The sequence below is a fragment of the Drosophila rhopaloa genome, unplaced genomic scaffold (assembly GCF_018152115.1).
Source record: "Drosophila rhopaloa isolate 14029-0021.01 unplaced genomic scaffold, ASM1815211v1 contig_115, whole genome shotgun sequence".
NCBI lineage: Eukaryota > Metazoa > Arthropoda > Insecta > Diptera > Drosophilidae > Drosophila > Drosophila rhopaloa.
Window position 1 is genome coordinate 3,233,307 of NW_025334990.1, and position 10,281 is coordinate 3,243,587.

Genomic DNA, 10,281 nt, shown 5'->3' on the forward strand with positions numbered 1-10,281 from the left:
AACACTTGCGAAATGAATTAACTTTAAGCCGCAAAATTTGTACTCTTGTGTGCGTATGTGTGTGTGTGTATGTACGCTTCTGTGAGTGTGCATACATAAATGCTCGTAATTGTTTATTTACATAACTTGACATAAGATTAAAGACGCTTTTGATTAACGATGCGAAAGACAGCAGGGACTTAAAATTAAATTGCAAACATTAAATTGTTGACATGCCAAGATGGAAGCTTTCGAAAGTGACATATACACAAACATATACGAAATATCAAAATATTTAATTAAATTACCGTCTATATATAATGGCAGTTTTGTAAGCCGTAAATATTTGCAATTATAAAATATTTAAGTTTAATTTAAACTTTAAATTCTATAACACGTTTTGCATACATGGAAAATACATTCTGTTGTTTTGATAAATACAAACACAATGAATTATGTCAACCAGTATAAATCTTTAGTATTAATTAAAATCAAGAAAATATTGACTATTTGTTTAAAACATTCTTTTAAGTGTGCTTTTTAAATTTTTAGACGTCCAACGGTGCGTATAAGCAATATTAGTTAAAAGGAGAAGCGAATGAAAAGATCTAGAAAATAAACTAATTTAAATAATTGCATTATCCAGACACAACAGCTTTTTAGAAACATTTTTCCCGATTTCAATTAGTGTCAAATGCGCAGGAATAAGAAAAAATTTGCTGCTTCATCCATATTCATTCAGCCTTAAGCATTTATGTGAGGATTTGCGCGAAAAATGCCAAAAAGTTAAGCGAGAGGGCGGAAGGGGCGGGGAGTTAAGGAAAAGCCGCCCTAAGCCATAATTTAATATATTGACACAAAGCTTTGTCGTAAGACGTGTCTTGGCACCATCATAATCCCCAATATTGTATATTGACAGCTGTCAAAGGAGCCACTTCTCCACTTTCCCACATCCGTCCTTCTGCACGAAAAAAAAACCACAGAAAAACTGAAAGGAAAAAGTAAGTTTTTGGCTTAATGCGCAACTATGCGGAAAATATTTGCGCTTAGTTTGAGTTCGGCATAGGAAAATGTAGTCACACACATGAACCCAGCGCTACGTGTGTTGGTTGAAGGACATGCAAGTGGGCCTAGGACCCAAAGCCCAGGAAACAGGTTGGCACACAAATGAACTGGGCCAGAAAAGTGGAGGAACGTTGGGTGGTGGCAACTTTAAGACGCCGGAATAAGTGTGGTGAACAGTCTTCAATCGGCAGAGATTACTCTGGTCGAAATTACAATGAAGTCCTTTTACAATAGAGTTCCGTTGCTGGGTTACATTTAATTTATTAACTGAATTCGGAAGCGTAATTTTATATAGTTGGCTTACATTTACGGAGACCTTACTAAATGTTGTGGCTAAAAAACCAAACCAAAGTTAATCAGTTACATAGACTAGTTACATTAATGTTCCCAATAAATTACTCCTATTTTCTAAATTTGTTCTTGTTATCTATTATGTATTTAAGTCTCACCACATAATTTTGACAAATTATCCAATTGAATTAAATTAAATAGTTGTAGAAATCGTGTCCAGACCCTGATGGGTATTTGTTTCTTGGGTTTTAGGAAATGTTACGCCCTCGAAATCGTGCTAGGGATTTGGCCAGCATTGAAGAAGCTTTCTTGATGGAGCGCAAATTCCTTTGGGTCAAAGGTCGCTCTGGCGTGGAATAATGGATTTGTTCTCCTTGGTTTCTATTTAAGTCGTTGGGTGCATTACTGCTATCCTGAGGTTGGACCCTTTGACCGGGTAGCGATATGGATGAAGCAGATAAAAAGACATTATGATTCTCTGACTGACTGATAATGTTTGGCATGAAGCTACTTTCGCAACTGGAAGCTGAGGCCAAAGGATTGATCAGTCGTTTTGGGACAACACCCTCTACAGTCAATTCTTTCACCCGATCCGCATAACGTAGGGTGTTCAAAGTGTGCTCCACCGAATGCAAACCCGGTGAAATCATGGCTATCATGCAGGTCTTGACCTTCTTGCCTCCGATAAAGGAATCCCGAAGGACTTGGGTGAGTTTGGAGCCCCTGAAGGGGAGGTGAGTCGACTGGCGACCCAGAGCGCGGATGCATTCCTTTAAGACCAGCAGGGATTTGTTGATCTCCGATCCCTCCAGCCGGGTTAACCTGTCCGCCGAACTATTATCCGCCCCTCTTTCATTCCCAGCCAGATCTATGAGTGAGAATTTCCCGTGCAAACGCTCAGTCGTCGAGGATCTGAGCACAATTTGGAAAATCGCATGGGATCGCGAGGACTTGGAATTGGCCGACGTTTGACCCGAGGTTCGTACGCTATTTCCCAATTCGAGTAGTGCCAGTACTTCCCCGGTGTTTTTCACGGCATTTTCGGTCAGACCCACCACTTGCACCTGCTGGTTGCCATCCTCCAGGACCCGCAATTGTGGCTTGCCCGGCATCAGAAGATCGTACACCCGGGATCCATAGATCTCGAAGAAACTGCAGGAGACGCCCAACTTCAAGTTTACATAAGATGTTGAGGTAAGATTGCTGAACACATCGTTTGCGGCCAACGCATAAACACCGTCCAAGGAGCTCTGTCGTCTTCCGATGAACTGTCCACCCATCGTATGGGTCTTGCCACTTCCGGTTTGTCCGTAGGCGAAACAGGTGGCCATACCGCCCTCAAAAATATGCCGGATCAAAGGACGTGCGGTGAATTCATAGACAGTGGTATTCGAGCAATCCTCATTAAAGACATAATCGAAACGAAAACTATGATTGTCCAGGAACTTAACCAGATTCACGTGCTTGCGCGGCTCGTGCACCACCAACATGTCCTTCGACGGAATACTGACCACGTCCAGTTCCCGATCTGCCAGCTCCTTGCGACCCAGTGGTCTCTTCCTCACACAAACCACTATTTGGTGTTCCTTGGTGGGACCTTCCGAAGTGCGGCTCTTGACAGGATGACTCTTCGTCTGGAGACGTTGCTGGCGTATCATCCTGGCTATCTCCCAGTCGGGATTCCCCGGATCTTCGCTCTTTGCCTTCTCACGCATTTGACGAACCCGGCTTTGGAGTTCCCTCCTTCGTTCCCGTTGTTTTCGCATGTTATCGACCTGAATCACCACATTAGCCTGTCGATTTGGAATCGAGGTGCTACCAGGTGGCACCTGGCGGGGCTTGGTTGTGACCACTCGTGGTGGAAAACTGCCAGCCGTCATCCGTTGCTTCTTGGAACGTGGAGGTATGGAGGCCGTTTGGTTGGCCAGTGCTCCGCTGCAGCGGGGAGCATCAAAGATCTGGGGATTCATCAGTACCACCAGATCCAGTGGCAGTTCCTTACCCCGCATCGTAAGTCCTTCGGGCCACTCCACCGTCACCAGATTACTGGAACCTCCCTCCAGTTTGATGATGCCTGCCAAGTGAACTCTGCCATCGGATCGTCTGATAAACACCTTTTGGTTGATCGACAGCTGGTCCATGGCACAATCCCAATCCCCGAATACGTTGCTCCGATTTCTACAATCAATTTATTCCAGTAACTATAAATTTTCTCCAAACAAATATGCATAATATTTAGGCCGATTCCATAGATTCCTACTATAATATTGTGTTTTGCCTGATAAAAATGATTAAAAAAACAAATGTAAATAGAATGAAAAAACAAATTCGAAAAAAATATACATGGCAATATTAATGTTACATAAATCATAGTATTTCATTTTGAATTTACTTCCTTACAATTAGAACACAAAAGTTCTGGATGATGATAAAGGTATGTATCTGTGCCTGGTACTATCCTACTATTTCACTGTGAATTAAGCCATAAAAGAAAGCACACATATATTTTTAAAATTTCCATCCTCTTTATCAGAGTTCCCTGTACCACCCGAGTGATATCTATTCAAGCGATGATTGTTTTAGCTATTTGTTCAATTTGAGGGCAAACAACAGACAGCAACAATAACCGAATCAACAAACAACACCATTCCGAGAGCCTCTTTCGTCGGGCGTCCTACATGTCCTGTGTATTTTCTATTTGCCAAGTGGGTGGTCACGAAATGAAGCATTCTTTTAGTAGAAAGAGATGGGCATATGAATGCAGAAAGAGATGGGGAGAGGCAGAGGGAGAGGGACAAGTTGCAGATACGTTTGCATAAGCCGAGACGTGTGTAACGTACCAAATTGTTATTTATTTTTTGAAGTGCTTGCGCTACTGCCTCTGAGCAAAGGTGTATCTGTGGATCCTGTACCGGCGTATCTGTGTTTTTCGCCAACGAATGTATGGGTGTCGGGATGCATAGATACATTGCTAAAAGCTACGTGCAACTTGTTTGGGTCCTTCACTGGCGTCTCGTTTGCTATTTGACGTCACATTTTACCAAATTTACCGTGTAATTATCAGCAAAGGCGACTGCAACCCGAAACCCAATCCTTTTTAACCCACAGCACACTGCAAAATGCAACAAGATATGGGCCAATAAGCCAGGCACTTCTGGTCCCCACCTGATATGCAAATTTTCATAGCTTTTTCTGTTTGCCCGGTACCCCAGGCATATTTGTTTAGCCGCAGTCAGACCGAACCGGACAGTTTGATTTGGTTTCGGGGATTTCCATGTCATTTTTAGCATCCCATTTTGCACCTGCTCCCGGGCATCACGTAAGCTGAATATTTGCTGTATGCTTGCCTAAACTGCAAATCTAAAATGAACTAATAAAGCAATTGAAATGGAAAACATTTTTCAGATTTACTATAAAAATTAATTCGAAATAAATTGAAGAGCCATTGGACTGTGTGAGCATAATGTGGCATAAAATAATTTTTTTGGCATCTCTACAAAAAATTAAATGCATATTTAATGAAGAAAGTGATTTCATCGGAATAATCTTTCGATATATTTTGTGCATTTATCTCTCGTTTCTTTTTCTGCTAATATGTGCCTCTCGACCAGTTTCAATGATATTAAAACATAATAATAAATAATTTACATATTGTTTCACACGTGCACGCTATTTAAAAATATATCACAGAAAGCATTCATCCACAATAAATGTCATTCGGCACGGATTAAATGTTGTTTGCTAATGTAATCAATTTGGACAATTTCGACATTTGAACTAATCCGTTTACATAATCCGGATGCAATCAAGCCACCGCATCACACCCCCTGCTCGATGATTACCGCCTTTGTTGCTTTGATTTAATTATGCCTGAAAAAATGAGAGCAAAATCGAAAAGCCGAAAACTAAATTAATTGCATAAAACATTTATTAAATAATTTCAAAATTGACTATTACAGACAGTGAACAGAATAAAAGGTGTGTCATATGTTGACAAAATAATTCGCATGTAACATTTGTGGAGTTGTTTTACTGATGTATGATATAGTAATTCCAGATGGTTTTTAATATAGCCGATGGATTTGCCTTGAGCTTCAGTTTTGGGGCGTTTATCCTCTCAAAAATTGTAATTAATCTCGTCTGCATTGGGAACCCGTCTCCCACTCTCGAAGTATTTGATTTTTATTCGGCAACCGCAACTCCCCGCTGTTTTTTAGTTTTTTTCTAATTAAGCCTGCAAAAATCAGTAATGTGTAATATAAGATGTTTTTCTAATTTTTGGACATACGAGTTTAGGACTTCACATTGTTCCAGATTCTTTCAATGAAGCTTTTTGGCTTCACATTAGTGCTGGGCCTTTCATCCTTCCAGAAATAGTAATAAATCTCGTTTAGCACGTTCCCGAGTCCAGATGTATGAGCATTTTGATCACCTACGACAGCCCTCTTTTCCAGAGTTGGTTCATTTTTCTTGATTAGGATCCAAATCAGTAACATGATGATTGGAGCTACTGCTAGCACATAGAATAGACGTCGTTGCATTATTGGCTTTTGATTTTCTTGGACGAGATCAGATGAGTTGTTGGTCATCTTTTGGGAAAAATATTATATTAGAGCTCTGACTCATATATTGATGTTTTCGTTCCGGGTTATTTCGTAGACTGGCTCAATAAATCGTGTTGACATATAGAGCCCTGTTTGGGTAGTTCACTGAACCCCAGTAGGGATCTCGACAAGTCCTCCAGTGGTTGCTCCCATTTCCTCAATTCGGATTGGAAAGCACTTCATCCTCAATACAATGCTGAGAAGAAAAGAGAAAACTACCGGACACAGAGAAACACACATAAATTTATAGTTGAGCCATCGAAAACAATGAGATGGAAAAGCGGGCGGCTTTCTTTTCCATTCATCCGCATCCGGATCCCCGACTGAAGTGATTTCCGTTGTTTTTTGTTATGCTCGGAGCGTTGGTGCATTCAATGGAGTGCACTCTCCGCAAAGGAACACTTGAACTGCAGCAAGAAAAGACGCACAATACAAATGTTGAGGGGCTTTGTTTGAACATCGAGCGGAGCGTCCTGCCGCATTTGTTGGCAAATAGTTTATATATATGTACTTATGTATATCCGAGACAAAGCCCAACCGCATGTGCTCCACTTTCCCACTTTTAAAACGGTAAGAAAGCAAATTGTTTGGTTGCATTCTGGTTCCGAATCTGTTTTATTTAAATCTTATTTAACATTGAAAGGAGCCCCTCAGAGCTGGAAAGTATGAAGCGGGTGAAAGCTGCAGGGATGGAATTATTACTACTAGATCGGCTAATATTTCCATAGAGATCCTCCTTACATGTCCTCGCGTGCTTTAATCAGAGTTTCCATTAGGCGGTGCAGCGGATAGTCCCCAGTGCAGATCCTGTAAACAGTGGTGAAAAGCGGAAATCTGTGAAAGAATGTTGGATTACTTTAAGGTCAATGCTAGGCGAATTTAATTGTATCCAATACTTGTCCTCCAAGCCCTTCTTTTTGAGCATGTGATGCACTAGTTCAGCCGTCACTGGACCGAGTGGCTCATGTCCTGGTATAAGGATGTGCTCCAGTTCACTTAGAGGCTTACCTGTCCTCACAAATGCTTCTGCCAACTTGCGATTGCGATTGGCTAAGGAAATGACAATGAAAATATAAATATACTAAATACAAACGTAACACTATTTTTGATTAGTGATACAAGTCTTGAATCTTCATTAAAATTTAAAATATTTTAAATACCATAACAGCTGGTGACCAAATCGGATATTCCGCAGGACTCAAAAAAGGTTCCCATTCGGCAACCCGGATAAAAAACATCCACGAATTGAAGCATCTCCAGAAATCCCCTCCGAATAATCCCGCCTTTGGTGTTTTCATTTAGATCCATTCCATCTGAACAGCCAGCCGCAAAAGCAATTATGTTCTGTAAAAAAGAAACTGAGTCATAGCATGTTTTTATTGTAAAGGGTTACCCTCAAAGTGGAGCAGATCTCCACACAGTCTGCATCCTCGGTGACCACCACACGAAATGTGGGTGACTTGAAGATGTCGTGCAGCACTCGATAATACTTCTGATCGCGACAGCCTACTGTTCCCTCGGCAAAGTGATCGTGAGCTATCTCGTGGGCCAAGTTACAACCCACCAGGACTGAACATGGAATCTATAAGACAATAAAAAGGAAAATAAATAAAATACATAACCAAAATCTATACGAAAAAAAATATAACTAAAAATTTAGGTTTACAATTTTGATATAAATAGAAATTTATTATAATATGTAATGATAATGATAGTATCTGAAGAATGTCCTCTTTTGTTAAATGAACCCATTTATGATCTTAAACCAACTAACATCAGATACCTCAGTTTTAGCCATACTCTTAATGATATTTAAAATACTTGCAAATGTGAATACAAATATGAACACATTTGTTAAGCCAGATTAAGCTTAACCCCTTTTAGCTTAAAATAATTCATATGTTATCAAATATATCACCTATTTAAATATTATATCTATTTCTAAAGCCAGACCATCTTAATAAAATAACACCATTGATTACAACCTTTAGCTGCCGCATAATTATTTGGGATATCAGGACGAACTGCCCATCATCGCCGCGTTCGAATCCCTTGATCAGAGAAACGGCATGGGCCGTGGGCTTGACTTTTCCCAATAGAGTTTTGCAACAGCTGCTGACGAAAGTCGGCGGAATGGCGAATATTATAATATCGGCATCCCTAGCCGTGGCCACAATGTCATCAACGGCCACCTGCCAAAGGAAATGAAATATTACAAATTGGACAATCGGTTTTAACCAATTTACACCCACAATGTTTGGCGGTAGTTCAAAGTTCGGCATATACTTGGCATTTATGTGGGTGGTGTTAATAATTTCGGTGAGCTTACGACCTTCAAATATTTCCTCGTACACATACATGGGCACCCTTTCATCAAGTGTTTGCGAATTTATCACATTTCTGCCCACATTCCGAGCTATAGTCGTTGCCCAGTTGCCCGATCCAATGATGCAAATCATTATTTTGTCCATCTTCTTTAGCTAACTATTATACGTAATTTTATTATTGTTTTTGTTTTGTTTATTGTGTAGTTGTAGTGACTTAAATGTCTAAGGTATTAATATTTAAACATCAAATATATTCAATATACAAATTTTGTACAGCTTATAAATCATTTATTAATACAAATGACTTAGCGTTTATAACAAAACTTTCATAAATAAGTTATTGAAATTTGCTGATGGCATTTCGATTAAATGTCAATTTTCATTTAGCACATTTGTATGGATTAGTAATTAAGAACATTATTTATTTTCGCTTTTATTTAAAGTCCATTAAAGTGTTTTTTATTAAATTGCACCAATAGAAAGTCATTTAATAGTAAGTACATTTTGCTGTCTGTCTGAGCATAGTTAATCTAATCCATACAAAGCGTCAATATTGGCTGTGCAATAGCATTATACACACTTTGGAATTTAAATCAAGCTTATTTACCACGCAGTGGGAATCGCCAATTAAACACCAGTATCGACTTCGTTGTTAACCTTAAAAATGAATGGCCAAATAAATTGAAGCATACGCAAGAACAAATATACAATCGCGCATTAATATATATGCATATTTACATGCATATAAGTTCCGTGTACATACATTGATTGAGTGCTGGGCAAATAATTCATCAGTGAAACAGTCGGTATAAAAATTACGTATACGTCACGTTCGCCAAACTGGCAGGGCAAATAATTAACTGTGGCTACCGCTTTCCCTCCAATTCCCAACAAGACTGCGTATGGATTCATTCATGTTTGCCAAAAATATGTGTATATACACACCATATTAAGCTGATGCTGGAAAATTTTCATAATTCTCGTATTTATTTTTTAATTACGTTGGCGTAAAAAAATTCTGTCAAAAATGCATGGGGAAAGAAGAAGTGGCGGCGGTTATTTAAATAAAATATAAAATTGAAAGCGTTAAAATGCAAGGGGCAAAAGCCAAAGTGAAAGTCCCATCGAAATCAATGTGCAAGAAAGTAAACACTTTGAAATTGTGCGACGCACAGTTGGCAAGCCCATCTCATCCAATTCCGACCAATCCGACCAGAATCCAACTGCAGCCCAGCCGCCCAGCGCGATCCACTCGACCATGAAATCAAAATGGATGATGGGCGAAATGAAAATGGAATTTTTAATGAGTTGCTGCCGAGGCACAGGCCAAACGAGCTGCTGGCCGAACAATGGTGCGGAGACAAAACGATGGAAATGAGGCCGGCCAGGGCTGGATTGGGATGGAGTGGTCCAAGGCCACTGCAGTCAAGTAGGCTTTGGCTTACTCCAGAGCCAAAACTCTTTAAAACACCGTGCAATACAAGAAAAATACTTCCGAGTGGTTGTACAAAATGTGTAAGGTATATTTTCTTGCCTATAAGTTCGGTTCCTTGTGACTTGCGTTCTTTATTTAAGACTGCAAAGGTATGTAATTAAAGAATTTTAAATAAAACTTAAAATAACATTTATTAAACAACTAAGAGAAAATCTGATAAATAGCTTAAATGTGGGCTTAAATTAAAGCCTTTACGAAAGCATATTAAAGACATTTAAATCAACTCCGATAAATCCAAATCAATTAAATATCAGAACTTACGTTTTAATCTCGAAAATTCAGGTGAATTGATTTATTTATAGCTATTACCAAATGTTTATTTTCCATTCAAATGAACACTTTAGTGCAATGACTTGGTCAAACATAATTCATACATTTTAAGCTCTTACACTTCGATTCCTTTAATTAAAGTCAGTAATGAGCTTAAATCTCAAACGAAAGCTTAGGTATAGCAAAATGCGGACTTAAATGTAAAAGCAAAATTTATCTAAATCAAGTCTCAGATTTTCTTATTAGAAAC

At 39.3% G+C, this 10,281-nt stretch overlaps 2 protein-coding genes across 2 annotated transcripts; both read right to left on the reverse strand.

Annotated features, from left to right (window-relative positions):
* Positions 1-1,453: 1,453 nt before the first annotated feature.
* On the reverse strand, positions 1,454-3,606 carry LOC108038076 (kinesin-like protein Klp59C). Its single transcript, XM_017114793.2, has one exon. It carries the CDS (start codon positions 3,474-3,476, stop codon positions 1,584-1,586), a length of 1,893 nt encoding a protein of 630 aa, XP_016970282.2. The 5' UTR covers positions 3,477-3,606; the 3' UTR covers positions 1,454-1,583.
* A 2,916-nt stretch (positions 3,607-6,522) lies between these two features.
* Positions 6,523-8,480, reverse strand: LOC108038075 (glycerol-3-phosphate dehydrogenase [NAD(+)], cytoplasmic). The gene is made up of 7 exons (XM_017114792.2): positions 8,192-8,480; positions 7,925-8,131; positions 7,333-7,521; positions 7,100-7,283; positions 6,836-6,989; positions 6,681-6,773; positions 6,523-6,620 (listed from the first exon to the last, which is right to left on the reverse strand). Exons 1-7 carry the CDS (start codon positions 8,408-8,410, stop codon positions 6,590-6,592), a joined length of 1,077 nt encoding a protein of 358 aa, XP_016970281.1. The 5' UTR covers positions 8,411-8,480; the 3' UTR covers positions 6,523-6,589.
* Between the last annotated feature and the right edge of the window lie 1,801 nt (positions 8,481-10,281).

What these genes read in the sequence shown, in the direction of transcription:
- LOC108038076 (XM_017114793.2), bottom strand. Translation starts at nt 3,476, where the DNA reads ATGGACCAGCTGTCGATCAACCAAAAGGTGTTTATCAGACGATCCGAT.
- LOC108038075 (XM_017114792.2), bottom strand. Translation starts at nt 8,410, where the DNA reads ATGGACAAAATAATGATTTGCATCATTGGATCGGGCAACTGGGCAACG. An exon ending in TTGAACTACCGCCAAACATT is followed by an intron (nt 8,132 to 8,191) that starts GTGGGTGTAAAT and finishes TTCCTTTGGCAG; the next exon opens with GTGGCCGTTGATGACATTGT. An exon ending in TAATTATGCGGCAGCTAAAG is followed by an intron (nt 7,522 to 7,924) that starts GTTGTAATCAAT and finishes ATTGTCTTATAG; the next exon opens with ATTCCATGTTCAGTCCTGGT.